Here is a 14,086-nt window from a genome sequence, read left to right as displayed (position 1 = left end):
GGGCCAGTAGTCCTTAACTCTCCACCCATAAAGCACAAAACATGTAGTCTATTCCTTTTAAGTGTACACACATGCATGAAAACCAGAAGTTTATACATGTATAGGTTGTTTTCTCACTGCTTGCATAACTTAAAAAAAAAATGGGCTTATATTTAAAAATAGAACTTGGCAAATGAAGAGTCCATAATACGGACCAAGTGCATTTGGAATACTTTAATAAGAAGAAACGGCCAAAATATTTCACTTTGGAAAGCGTCCACGGTCCAGGCACGCCATTCCTTCGGACCTCATAGTCTGCCACCTTCGACTAGGCTAGCATACATTTTCAGAAGGCCTTGTTTCAACTGGGCACCATCAATATGTAAAAAAAAGTGATTTTTGAACAACAGATTACCAATCCCCAGTTACCCCACCTGATTAAAATTAATTTCCTTTTTACCAAGACTCCTGATTTTCCCAATGCATACCTGCATTGCTATAACCGTATTCAGTGTCTCACAATTCTGAACTGCTTTTCTCTTAATACTACATTCTGAACACTTCTCATGTCGTTCCATATTCCCAGCGTCCGTATTTCACACAACATTTTTTACTTTCATGCTGTCTCCCTTTGGTCTGGGATTAGGACAACATTTACACTTTGAAAACCTGAGACACTCTCCATATTTTCTTATGCTCAGGGAAAAAATGTATGAAACATGGGAATTCATTATTTGTTCAAAGTTTTGGGGAAAAACTCACAGTGGAACTACGAAGCCACATGTTTTGGGTAGCGGATTTACTAAAAACTGAAATTGTTCCTGAAGAACTGACCTTTTAAAATGTTCTTGTTTATGAATTTATAATTTAATTTCTGTGGATAAGACCAATTCAAGCCATATACTGAAATGCATCATGACCTAGCAACTCTCTATTTATAGCATATGTTCAAATAATTGTGCATAGTTCTTTTTCATAATTTTTTGACAATCTCTTTTATTTAACAACAGTACCAGGTGCTATGTCTCCTTTGTCATTTCCATCTTTAATCTGTGCTGATTTTTGTTTGTTTTTTTTTTACTGCTTTCAATGAGTCAACTTTTGATTGATTTCTGGCTTCCCATTTTACCTTCCTATGTGTCATTTTTAAAAATTTCAGTTACCTACTTTTGAACAACTTGATATATTTTCCTTTCTTGAAAACTAAGTATTCTGAAAGCTCCAAATTATCTCCAACTTCTCTGGTCACATTAGGTAGCTGGCAACATGTAGGTCCCTCATTTTCATCATTGGTTAAATAAACTTGGGCTTTGTCCTAGACCAAATTATCACTTAGATTACTTCTGTATTTCCGAGTGCTTGGAATTATTTTGTTGGAGATGCAAACAGAAAATGTTATAATCTTTTCTCTGAATCCTTACAGATAATATGTCTCGTACAAATCTATAAACACTTGAATATCAGATTTCTAGCTGACTATTAAACAGTATATTAACCAGACCAAGTTTAGATGCCTTTATAAAGCCTATTGCTAACAATAAAGGGCCTCTGGATTACAAGGACTGCACACAGTAACATCTGTGTGGTGTTTGTCAGACTGCAGTAAACGGTGATGGTGGGTGGAGCCATAGCAGGGACAGTAGTCTCCAGTAGCGACACTCTTGTGTGTCATGTGCAGGCTCAGGTGCACAGTGGGTTAGGAGAACTGTGCCTACTGTATGTTCCTGGGCTGGGTTTCCTTATCTGTGACATTTTTTTGAAATTGCTTCCAGCTCTTTGTTCCAAATCTCACTTGTTGGCATTCTCGGGCCCAGATTCTGTCTACACCAGATGGGGTCACGTGCACCCCCTTTCTTGCAAAGCAATCTGTGGCAACACCTTCAGAGCAGTTCTCTCTGGAAGCTAAAATCCAGGACAGACGTTCTACTACACCTCCTGTGACTACACCTGAAAGCGCTGGACAGGTACAAATGCAGTCAGTATTTTGGGAATGGAAGCAAACATTTCCAAGCTATTGATCAGCTTACTTGTGCTTTCCAGGAATGAGAGTGAAATTTCCAAAGGAACTGAAGCCAGACCTGCCCTTTTCCTTCACAAAAGCTTGGCGCTCGGGTTAATTTGTGTTCATTTCCCATCGCTATTAGCAATCACAGCAGCTCAGAGGAAAGACGGAATTCCAAGTATTTGCACGACTGGCTACCATGCAGCAGGTTCCTTCCTCACAAGTTATTCAGAAAGGCCAAGATAGGAAACTTCTTCATGATTCATGTAAAAAGCATCACTGGCAATGACAATTCTTACTCTTATTATGAAAACTGAAAATTTCTTAGCACCTGCACGACCACCATCTCCTCCTAAATCCCTCAAATGACGGCTACCAAAACGAAAGCTTGAGGCTGAATTATGAGCACGACACGAACCATCTCATGTCTTTGTACCGCGTCGCCATCTAGCCCTCGGCTGAGGGTTTAGTTAGGGCTTAAGCAAGGTCTCGCGCAACGACAGCCGGAAGCGCGCACTCACCTGTGCGGTAGACAAAGTTGCCCTCTGTTTCTGACGATGACGATGGAGACACCAGCTCTTCCTCAAATTCGTTGGAGCTAAAAGATCCTGAGTGGTTCCTCTGCCTTGTTTTCCCCACCCTGGTGGTGTTCGTGGCCATAACGTGTCTCAAAGAGTCGTTAAGGTAGCGGTTCAACAAGCTGCTCTTGTATTTTGGGGGTGACACGTAGTCCTCGCTGGCCCCTGACTCTGGCCTCACCCCAGCTTTTACGGCTGAGCTCTCGCTTTTGGCCGCAGTGTGATGAACTGGAGCAGGATACACGCCTTCGTTCATGTGGTCTCTGGGAGGATTTTCCCCATCTAGGGGAGAAAAAGACCGTCAGGTAGTCCTCTGTCTACCCACTTTCCCCTCGACTGCTTTACTGTTCTAGTTAACCAGAAAACATACACGGGGACCATATATAAAGTGTATAACATTATCTTTGATATTCAAGAATAACTTTTAGGCCAAAGAGTTCAGGAATAGGGGTGCAGTGAGTTAAGCCATCGCCTGTGATGCCTGCATCTCATATGGGCAGCAGTTCCAGTCCCAGCTGCTCCACTTCCGATCCAGCTCCCTGCTAATGTGCCTGGGAAAACAGCGGAAGATGGCCTGAGTCTTGGGCCCCTGCCACCCATGTGGGAGACTCAAATGGAGCTCTAGGCTCCTGGCTTTGCGCTGGCCCAACCCCAACCATTGCAGTCATCTGGGGAGTGAACCAGTGGATGGAAAATCTCTCTCTCTTTCTCTATAATCATGACTTTCAAATAAATTAATAAATCTTTAAAAAAAAAAAAACAAAGCAGGAATGCATTTAATGTTAATGAATTTCACAGAAAATCTTATTCCCACACAGAATAAATCAATAAACAAGAGGGACCAGTCAATATCCTGTACTGTTAAAATGACATCAGCTCAGGCAGAAAAACAGGGGCTGTTACAGCGCTGTTTTATTTTGTGGGGTTCACCTTTAAAAACAGCCATTGAGGTGGAGAAGGAATTGCAGAGGCAAAGCAAAGAAAGTGCAGTAAAAAGAGGAACCAACCTTCAGAACACGAATCATCGCTGCTCACGCTGAGCCGCTCGGCGTTCCCTTGCACGTACTTGTTGTACAGCTTTATTCTTAAAGCCCAGCTCAGATCGGGCTGCCGAACAGTGTTCTTAAGGCGACGTCTTGCGTTTGCAAACCAATTTGACACCTGCAACGGTATTGCGTTTCGATGACCAACACAGAAGAACATGCCCGATCATGTAATGGGGACTGGGGAAGGAACTAAGGCTCTGTCAGCATCCCAATGAATAAGAGAATTGCACACTCCCACCCGTTCATCCATTCACTCAGCAAACATGTCCAGGGGTCGTCACAGAGGTTGGAGCTCTCTGGATTCAGGGAATAAGAAAAAGGAAGAGGTCTTGCCATCCAAAGTGGTATCACCACTTCTGATACCAGCAACCCATATCAGCAGCAGGGCAAGTCCCAGCTGCTCCACTTCTGATCCAGCTCCCTCCTAATGCACCTGGGAAGGCAGCAGAAGATGGTCCAGGTGCTTGGGCCCCTGCCACCCACATGGGAGACCCCACGGAGTTCCTGGCCTTTGGAGAATGAACCAGCAGCACGAAGAGCTCTCTTTATTTCTGTCTCTCTCTCTCTCTCTTTGTGTCATTCTGCCTTTCAAATAATACAATTTTTTTTAAGCAAGACAACAGCCAACACAACAAAGAATACGGTGACAGGCAATGCAAAAGGAACAGGGGTGACTCTCACAGGTGACTGGACGCTTCTTGAGGAACCTAAGCCTGTTTTGGAGAAAGGCCAGGCTATGTCAGGCAGGCAGAATGGGCAGGAAGTGGACCCCAAGGAAGAGGACTCCTGCAAGGTAGGCGGAGGGGGAAAATGCAGACCAACACCCTGCTTTAAGCTGAAAGTAAAGCGTTTCCCAAGCACACGGGTGAAGGACAGGAAAGAACACTCCAAAACAAAGAAATGCAATTTCCGATCTCCTTTTTAAGGTACCACTGTTTTCCAGAGGCTAAAATGATACTTGAGGTTTCCTCTAAAACACCAAGCTCTCATCACTACGTAGGTTTTTCTTTAAAAAAAAAAAAAAACAAAAAACACAACCTGAAACAGCAATATTTGCTTTTATAAAAATGAAACGGGAGGAGAATGAAGTCTTTCTGCCAACTGCTTCCAGAACATGACCTTGTATTACTATAATGGTTTGTGCGGCAATGTTTGCCCTGGAGTTTCTCTTCTTTCTTTGTTTTTAAGAGTCTACTATAAATATGCAATTTTCACACATTGCTCAAGCCCTAATTATTGGATGGAACTGTGGTGAATTCTACTCTAAATACAAAATTACATTTCCCCCTTCTTGTTCCCATGAGTAAGACATGGTAATTTTCCCACATCTATTCAATATACTCAATACTACCTCCTTGGTGCCTTAACCACCGGTAACCATCTTTCCAAGTTCAGGTCCAATGGTGCAACATCCCGCCTTGGCAGGCCTCACTTCACAGCCTCAGTCTGCCCCATCCTCTATACATAGACAACTTCTGGCACTATTCACTAACACCTACTATTCACTAGTACACTTTGGCTGTGGCGCCAAGTGCTAGGAACAGGTAACATTGGGGTAATGTTGGTCTCTGGAAGAACCAGCCGTGAAGAATTAGACACAATTAACTGGGATGCGTGGGTTAACACCACGGTGAGCGTTTGCCATGGAAGCACCTCTTTTCTTTCTCCCATTTCTCAAACCTCCTCCTTCCCATTCTCCAATTCACTGCCAAAATTTTCATCCAACTCCTCGCTACTCCGAGCCGGGAATTCTAGAACATTCTTCTTTCTAAATTTCCTGCCTCCCATTCTCTTTTATCCTTGTCAATGGATCATAACCAGCCACCATCAAATTCCAATGTTGATGCACCCTTCTGATTGAATCTAGTTTCCTGTTCTGAATTTGCCAAAGACATGCTGTGTGAACTCAGTAAGTCATTCAGCTTTTCCCTATCTCAAACCCTTCATCTACTATAAAATGCATTCAATGATCCTTGCCAGCTCTAAAAACAAAGTTCTGTGAATGCAGCCCAAACTCTCCTGGGGCAGAGTCAACTTCCCCTGTAGTGGGTCTGGATCTCCCTTCTGCCCTCCACCGCTGCTCTCTCTAGCTTCTGTCCCACCCACAGGACAGCTGCCTCAACTTCCCCTCTCACTCACACTGATTAGACTCCAACTCCAAATCGTTTGTTATATCAGCAGCACAGAAGTCAGACTAACCTTAAATCTTAGCACAACCCTGCAGAGTACTCATGTAGTGTAAAATGCAAGTCTTAGGATGACATTCGTTCTACAAGGAAAACGCAAGGGGCTGTTGCTGCTGCTTTTTGTGGCCACTGACTGAAACACATGTCTTGAGTCTTAGCCCCAGAGACTGTTTTTTTAAAACAAGCACCCATCGTCTGTGATATGTATTCTTTGCTTTGCTTGCTTGCTTGCTTGCTTTTCTAGATTTACTTATTTACTTGAAAGTCAGAGTTACAGAGAGATCTTCCATCCACTGGCTCACTCCCCAGATGGCCACAACAGCGAGGGCTGGGCCAGGCCAAAGCCAAGAGCTTCATTTGGGTCTCCCACTGAGGTGGCGGCGGCCCAAGCACTTGGGCCATCTTCCAGTGCTTTTCCCAGGCCATTAGCAGGGGGCTGGATCGGAGGTGGAGCAGCCAGGACTCAAACCAACACCCACATGGGATGCTGGCTTTGCAAGCATGAGCTTTGCTTGCTACACCACAACACCAGCCCCCTGGTAGACTTCTAATCTACAAAAATTAACAAAAAAATTACAACATACAGCAACATGGAGTTTGTAAGTGTCATGAGGATTGGCTAGTTCTTCACATATGGGGGGACTTACCCTTTTTTTCCTTTTTGATACACTCACGCACAGTGCTAACCATATTACAATCATTACACATGAGACTTTCCAGAAGGCCTTGCCACTAACATAACTGTTTCTCAATTGATTGCATAAGTTTGAATGGCGCCCATTCTGCTAATATATTTACTCCCCCAGAACTTCACAGTCCAGCCTAGCCACTGGATACAGTCTGACTTGTTTAATATCTATTTGCAGTAAGGCCCACAAGTAGCAAATGGCAAGCAAACAAATCGGCATAAATTCTGTTTTGCAAATTTTTCCTGACGACTTAAGGCAAATTCCCTGTTCCACTGAAGGTAAAAATACCAGTTCAGATTTCCTACATTTTACATACTACAGATTCCTTCAAGTTGTCAGTTGTATTCTCTTTAAATCGTGTTCTACATGAACTAGGCCAAGGGTAGGTTCTGGAACAATATTTGAATGTCAAACTCCGTGCTTTTAAAAACCCTGTATTTTATAGTGAAAGTTGAGAGAGCCAAAATAGCTAGAAGTTGGAAGAGAAAATGGAGTAATTTCCATCCTACTCTAACAGAGGTGTTTACGTTTAGTGTATTGACAGAGCAATCATTACAGGGAAGCCAAAGGAATTTAATTGGCCTCTGTCCATCACCGAATGTACTGAATTAACAAATTTATTCTGAGTTATTAAATGGCGATACTGAGTCCCTCAGTTCCACACTGTGTAGTGTTAACACTAGGGATAATGTGTAAGAACCAGTCTGAGGTCTTGTTGGCTCCTGCATAGTTGGTATGAGCCCTGTAGTAGACAACGACAATACACGTCTGCAGAAAAGTTAAACACCAAGCAAAAACACAGCTATGTCAACAGAGCGGGGTACCATCCTGCAACAGAGCAATTTTAACCAAATGGTTAAGTGGATCCATCACAGGAAATTGAAACTTCTGTTTTAAGAGGAGGAAGTACTAAGATACAAATATTATTACTCGGTAAGCTCCACTTCCTACAAAATACAAAACCCTAGTCACTTATCACTTACTTACTTTTTGTTCCACAGTAAAGCTGTATATATTTTGAGAGTACACAGTAAATTTTTATAATGTTTGAACACTGCTCCTTCACAGGGACCAGGGACAGTGGAATGTTTTGATGGGTCAAAGTGAAAGCACACACACACACACACACAAGTAATCATCTCCCTATTAATGTCATAAAAATGCTTATGGATCATTAAGAAATAAGATGCCAGATTAATAGTGCAAATGGCATCAAACACAGCTACAGTAAATTATGATAAGCTAACAAGCCCATTGAGTAGAAATACATGAAAGTTGCATAAATAGTTCTTCCTGCTTCATTTTTCAAGGATGAAGAAATGTACGTGCCATGAATAGCCTCAGATCTATTTATTGGAATATTTGGTGTTCCAGAATATTTCTTCACTAAGATTTAAGCTCTTTATTTCTAGGCTGCAACAGAGATTGCTGACCAATCCTTATACCTTTCCTTATTGAGAGTGGAAAAATAAATTGAAATTATTCTGAATGAAAAGTCTGGCACACAAACCAAACAAAAACATTAAGTGCAATTGCAATAGAAATTCTCAAAACATAAGGTTTTGGGAGCTTAAGGAACACAAGTTATGCTGACAGCTTGTTAATCAGGTAAGAAAAGGAGACAGGAGATGCTGCAGTAAACAAGAAATACCCATTTGAATAGAAACAAGGGAGACGCTCCATCTTTGTCTATAGACATAAACGCATTTATGCTTGTCTGCAGAACATCTTACGGATTCAAGACAGTGAGCTGCCTTCTGCAAGCTCCCTTCAGTGGGACAGAGTTTAAAACTAGACTACCTTAACTCAACTTTCAAGACTGTCTTTAGTTGTCACAAAGGTGCCTCAGAACGTCCTAAGGTGATTACAGTGTTATGAAAAGCACCATGCTTGGGTGGTACAGCATACAAAGGAGAGAGAGTCATGGTCACTCTTCCCAAGGAAGGAGCTGGACTCCACAGGGAACATTTACTCACCAGGAGAATATGACTCATTACATAAGGGTCTAATTTGCAGGGATCAAAAGCTTTATTCAGATCACAGCTTTATGTTTTTTCCCTAAAAGTGTAAAGTATTTATGTAATCTATGTAGAACTCCACAGTCAGAATTTAATCTGAATGTGTAATTTATGTCTGACTTATACATATCCCCATGTATGTACTTATTTGTATTTATATATTTGTATGTTGTGTTTACATATTTGTGCATATATTTACATACATTATATATGTGCGTGTGTGTGTGTGTCTTCTTATTACATAGATATCTCATTGTGCCTAACTGAATGCAGTGAACTTTTGGCACGGTGGTTAAGACTCCCACATCCCACTTCAGAGTGTCTGGGTTCGAGTCCCAGCACTGCTTCTGATCCAGCTTCCTGTTACTGCACAGCCTGGGAGACAGCAGGTGGTGGCTCAAGAAGTTGGGTTCCTGACCACCATGTGCAAGACCCAGATGGAGTTCCTGGCTCCTGGCTTTGGCCTGGCCCAGCCTGGCTATTGTGGGCATCTGGGAAGTAAATCAGTGGGTGGAAAATCTCTCTCTCTCTCTCTCTCTCTCTCTCTCTCTCTCTTTCTCTCTCTCTCTCTGTCTTTCAGATAAATGAAAATAAATAAATAAAAACTAAAAGAACTGGGTTATGTATAGGGTCATTGTAAATTTTATTATTTAGATTTTTTTCACTTAGCTTTTTAAAGTTCCATAATTCCACTTCATTTATGGTAAAATTGAAAATCATCAGATTAGAGATCTTCAAAAATTTCATGGAAAATGCACGTTCGGAAAAAACTTTGTCAAAAGCCTTTTTTTTTTAACCAAAATTTACTTATCTTTTACATTTTCCACAAATTTACCAAGTGTCTTGGACAGCTGTAACTTATTATAAACAGTTTAGTCAATCTAAAAATCACATAGTTTGTGCATTTTTATTTTCAGGTGAGTAATGTAAGAAAAATAAAGAGGTTTTGAATGAAAATTTCATATAAATTAGAAACACTGTCTTTCCAAGATCTAAATGCAAAAAGATTTATGATTTGCATTTGAAATATCATTACAGACACTTTGGTTTTATATTAAAATTGCAACTACTTGTACTTCAGCTCAACAAAATAGCTGCATAAGAAAACTTAAAAGTCTCTCCTAATGACTTTTCCTAACTAAAAATGTTCTAAAATATGTGATAAATATTTTTTGCAGTGGCACGCATTCAGTATGGAGCTATACAATCAGCTAAAACAATCTGCTTTATTGCTGACACCACTGTGAAATACTCCAATAGCTATAAAGATTCATGAATTTCCAAAAGAAATAGCCTACCTGTTTAAATTGAAATCTGAGCATACACATTTATTTTCCTAAGTCAAGTTTTTCGGGCTCGAATAATCCATTTAGAAACTACTTCTATAAATCACCACAAAATTCACAGTTTTATGTCAGACAGATATCATGCCAAGAACACTAAATAGTCCCCTCCAGTGCTGGAGCAAATTACTACTAATACAACCCCCGGAAACTTGGTTTTCTCTACAACCGTATTCTGAGAATCAGCGGACAAATATGTCTCAGAGTTCTGATAAGTCTGACTACAAGTCTTCATTCTTTGTCCAACTTTTCAGCAGTTCCTAAAGGACTATGTAAAATACTTTGGAAAATTTCAATCAAGATTCGGGGTGTGTGTGTGTGTGTGTTTCCCCTTGATGTAAATTTAACACGATGGTAGAAAATTATTCACAAAAGCAGCCAGGTAGTGTACGGCAATGCATTAAGCACCTCAGCTCACCGGATTCTCCCCCGCCTCCCTTTCTGAATCAACGTGCTGTGTGTGCAGATACCCAAGCTCACACCACTTGATTTCTGCAGGAACAGACACAGCACCGGCTCTGGGGTGAGCAGATTCCCGGGCCTACCTCTGCTTCTCCCGGCCTTGGCTACTTCCTCCCCGCCAGGTTGGTACCCAGTGCTGCACATCACCATGTTTGGGTGAACAGTCAATAAGATGTGTGGGAAAGCGAACCCCACGTGCGGCAAGCAGCCTTGCTCATCAGAGAATAAACACAGGGCAGGGCTAGTTCCCTACGCCCGCCCATCTGAAGCTGCCTCCTCTCCCTAAGTCATGCCAATTTTAAAAAGGACCATCGAAAAAGTGCTGTGGGTTCCAACTAATGTCACGATGCTTCAAGTCTATTAAAAAAAAAAAAAAGAGGAGTGAGGGACCCACAAGCCACTTCTTGCCTTTCAATCCACGCCCCTGCCTCTGTCTGCAATGTCGTTTTCAAAGTAATTCTGCTCTTAAAAGCTTCGCTACCAGGCCCTGACACGGGGCGCCAGGGCGGCCGCGTGGCTCTTAAAAGCGGGGTCCAGGGCCGGCAGCCCCAGCACCCCGGACTTACCGCATCACAAACTCCAAGGTGCGACCCAGGAATTCGTGTCTTAATCTTGGGGGACGCTCAAGTCTTACCAACCCCTGCGCAACTTGGCAAGCGACTGCTCCCTTCCCCGGCCCCAGGGCACATCCCGTCGGACCACGCACACCAGCACCGCACCCTCAGACGCTCGACACCCAGGAAACTCCGTGCGGGAAGCACTCCGCCGAAGCACCTGCGCTGCGCCCGGGACGTCTCGGGCCGCCCCATTCTAGTCCCGGGGAGGAGGTGCCATGTGGGGGCCCGCGCGAACCGCACCCGGCGCGCAGGCTTGTCCGGCCCCGGGGGCCCGGCGACTGCTCGGAGGGGCGTGTGTGTGTGGGGGGGTGCTCCATTCCTTACCTGCACCAGTGTCATCTGAGAACCGAGGGCCAGGAGAATCTTCTCGGTCTTGGTGGGGTACGGGTTGTCGCGGTGCTTGTAAAGCCACTGCTTCAGGGGCCGCGCCATGTCTTGCAGGGCTTGCCGCTTGTGTCTCACCTTCCCGCCATTCTGCCGGGACCTGGGGGTGGGGGTGGGAGTAGGGGAGGGAAAGAGGAGTCCGGGTGAGCTGCGCCGGCAGGGGGCGGCGGGTCCAGCCCCTCCAAGCCGCCGGGCTTCCCAAGGCGGGCTGCGCCACCGCGCGCCCCGAGGTGGGGACGAGGCAAGGGATGCAGGCCACGCCGCTTCTGCGCGGGGACATCACGGCCTCGGGTTCTGCGTCCTGCTTGTGGCGGAGATGCCAAGTGGGCAGCGCAGGGCGCTCGCTAGGTTTAGCTCTCAAAGAGGAGGGCGATGTCCCGAGTGCGGCAGCCCACGGGTCATTCAAGTAGCACTGGGGGCAGTAGGGTCCTGCCCCCTCGCCTGCTGGCTTTGTACGGCCCCGAGCCGGAAGGCGGGCGCATACAGGAGGCAGGCGGTCCCCCCCGCCTCCCAGCTCTCTACCAGCCCCTCACCTACTCCTCTGGATTAGCACCAAAAACGGGGACCCTTTTCCCAGGGAGTCTGGATGCAGAGCGAGGCCGTTTCCCAAGTCGGGGCGCATGGTCATCCGTCCGCCGCCGCCGTGTCCCCCCATGTCAAGGTAGCAAAGGTCTCAAGGAAAGCACGTTCCAAGGAGAAGCGGGCAGGGAGACACTAGGAGCCAGGCGCTGGACGCGACGTGCGCTCCCCGGGCGCTCCGGGAGGTGTCGCCGCCCGCCGCCCGGGGAGCAACGCGCGCCTGCGCCGCAGCCTCCTGGGCCGCTTCCCTCACTCCACGCTTGGAAAAGTGGCTCCGTCCCAACCGACCATTGGTCACGTTGAACGAACCCTAGAGCCTCCTTCGCTGACCGGCAGCGCCGCGGGACAAGCAGCTGATGCAATCTTTCAGGTGCGGGCAACCTGAATGGCCGCCCCTGTGCGCGCGTAGGGGGCGCGCCCGGAGTCTCCAGGACCTGGCCCGGCCGGCGCTGCGTTCCACGCCCCTGCAGCCGCAGGGCAGCTGGCCCACCCCGTCCCTTCCCTCTCCCTGCTAAACCGAAAGCTGCGGGAGTTCCCCTCCGAGCTCGCTGAGGGCCCCGCCGAGCTGCGTGCGTCCCCCGCACGCCCCGCAGGAAGCAGACCTTCCAAACACCTTGTCCGAGGCCCGCGGCGGGGCCTCTCGGGCCCTGCCCTGTTCCTACGCAGCTGGCGCAGCGCCTTCTGCGCCCGTGGTCCTTAGAGGGGCAGGGAACCCACCCACCCACCCTGGTGTCTAGGGAATGGAGGACCACCTTGGGGGTAGCTCCTGGAGTGGAGTTCCCATCGCGCCTCTGCCGAACTGGCCTGGCCAACCAATCCCTCCTAATTCGAGACACTAACCCCCGTACAATGGGAAATGCGAGCGCAAAAGGCGCAGAGCCTGGCTTCCGAGGGAACCCCGGACCCCTGGCCCGCGCTCCCACTCGACCCCACCCCCGCCGCCGCGCCCACCAGCCTCAAGCCCAGGGCCGGCAGGACCCCCGGTATGGTGCTCATACCCGGTCCTCCGGTGTCGCAGGCCAAGGTTGTCCTTGAGGGGCGGGCCGTCGGGAAGGCCCACCTCGGGGCGGTCGTGGGGACTGTCCAGGACGCCGCCGCCTCCGTAGGGCCGGCCGCCCCGCTCCCGCTCCGGAGCGCCTCGCTCCTCGAACAGCACGGCGCCGCCGAGTTTATTGAAGACGATGGTGTTCATGGTGCGGGCTGGCGGGGGCGCGCGGTGCGGCCGCAGCGCCTCGGGGCCGGGCCGCCCGGAGCTCGGCAACAGGGCTGGGGTTCTAGGACACGAAGGTGCATCGTTACTCGCCGACCGCGCTCAGGCCCCGCACGCAGCCCCCCGGACCCCGAACCCCGCCGTGTCTGCGCCGGCGAGCCCCCGCCTCCCCGCACCTGGAGCAGGCGCAGGGCGGCGCGCAGTTGGAAAAGGAACGGGAGCCTTGGAGTAAAAGGAATAACCGCACCCCCAAGTCGCAATTAATGAGGCCCAGGCCATAACCCGGGGTCTCTGTATAACAGCCTTTTTGCTAAAGTCTCTCGGGATGGGGAGGGGGGGGGGGCGAGGACAGGGAAGTTAGGAGCAGGCTCCCGGAGCTGGAAAGCCAAGTGGCATCAGGGACAGACGCGACATTCTCATCTCTCTCTACCCCCACCCCCAACTTTTGCTAGTATCCCCCCAGCCTAGCCAGGTCGCTCCAGGGGTCCAGGCAGATCCTAGGTTCCGGGCCCCAGAGCCTTGGGCGGGTGGCTCACTTCCCCCGCGGCTCGGAGTCCCTCCTCACCCGCCCCTCCGTGGAGTCTCGGAGACCGTCTAGGGGTCAGAAGAGGCGAGGGGCAAGCAGCGCCGTCCCCGCACGTCGGAGAGAGCCCGCAGCTCACCTGTGCTGCGGCGGCGACCCGGAGCCTCTCCCCCGGGGCGCTCAGCAGCCCGCGCCCGCACCCCCATCTGCCCGCTTGGCGCTTCGGGGCAGCACCCGTTTGCTCTGATCGGCCTCCGCCTCGCTGCCCGCGCCCCCTCCGCCCCAAACGCGTACGCACACGGGCGCACACACGCCCCCCTGTGCCTCACCAACGCCCCCCCGCCCCGCCCTCCGGCCGCAGAGGTGGGGGCATGGCTATCCCTCGACGGCTCCCGCCAGTGTGCGTGGGGGAGGTGAAGTCCGACCCCGCGCGAGCTGCGCGCAGACAGGTACGTGCCCGGGCAGCGCGC

General features: G+C 48.2%; 1 protein-coding gene across 1 annotated transcript in view; it reads right to left on the bottom strand.

The window, feature by feature from the left end:
- MKX (mohawk homeobox) overlaps nucleotides 1-13,075 on the bottom strand; it is a 73,532-nt gene extending 60,457 nt beyond the window's left edge. Inside the window, exons 1-4 of the mRNA XM_062211452.1 lie at nucleotides 12,882-13,075; nucleotides 11,245-11,404; nucleotides 3,567-3,720; nucleotides 2,503-2,841 (exon numbers count right to left, since the gene is read on the bottom strand). Coding sequence (XP_062067436.1) covers nucleotides 2,503-2,841; nucleotides 3,567-3,720; nucleotides 11,245-11,404; nucleotides 12,882-13,075 — 847 coding nt within the window. The remainder of the gene's footprint in view (nucleotides 1-2,502; nucleotides 2,842-3,566; nucleotides 3,721-11,244; nucleotides 11,405-12,881) is intronic.
- Nucleotides 13,076-14,086: the final 1,011 nt, after the last annotated feature.

This window comes from Lepus europaeus, chromosome 14 (assembly GCF_033115175.1).
Source record: "Lepus europaeus isolate LE1 chromosome 14, mLepTim1.pri, whole genome shotgun sequence".
In the NCBI taxonomy this organism is placed as follows: Eukaryota; Metazoa; Chordata; class Mammalia; order Lagomorpha; family Leporidae; genus Lepus; species Lepus europaeus.
Note: the sequence above shows the minus strand (reverse complement) of the source record. Positions and strands in the feature narration are given on the sequence as shown.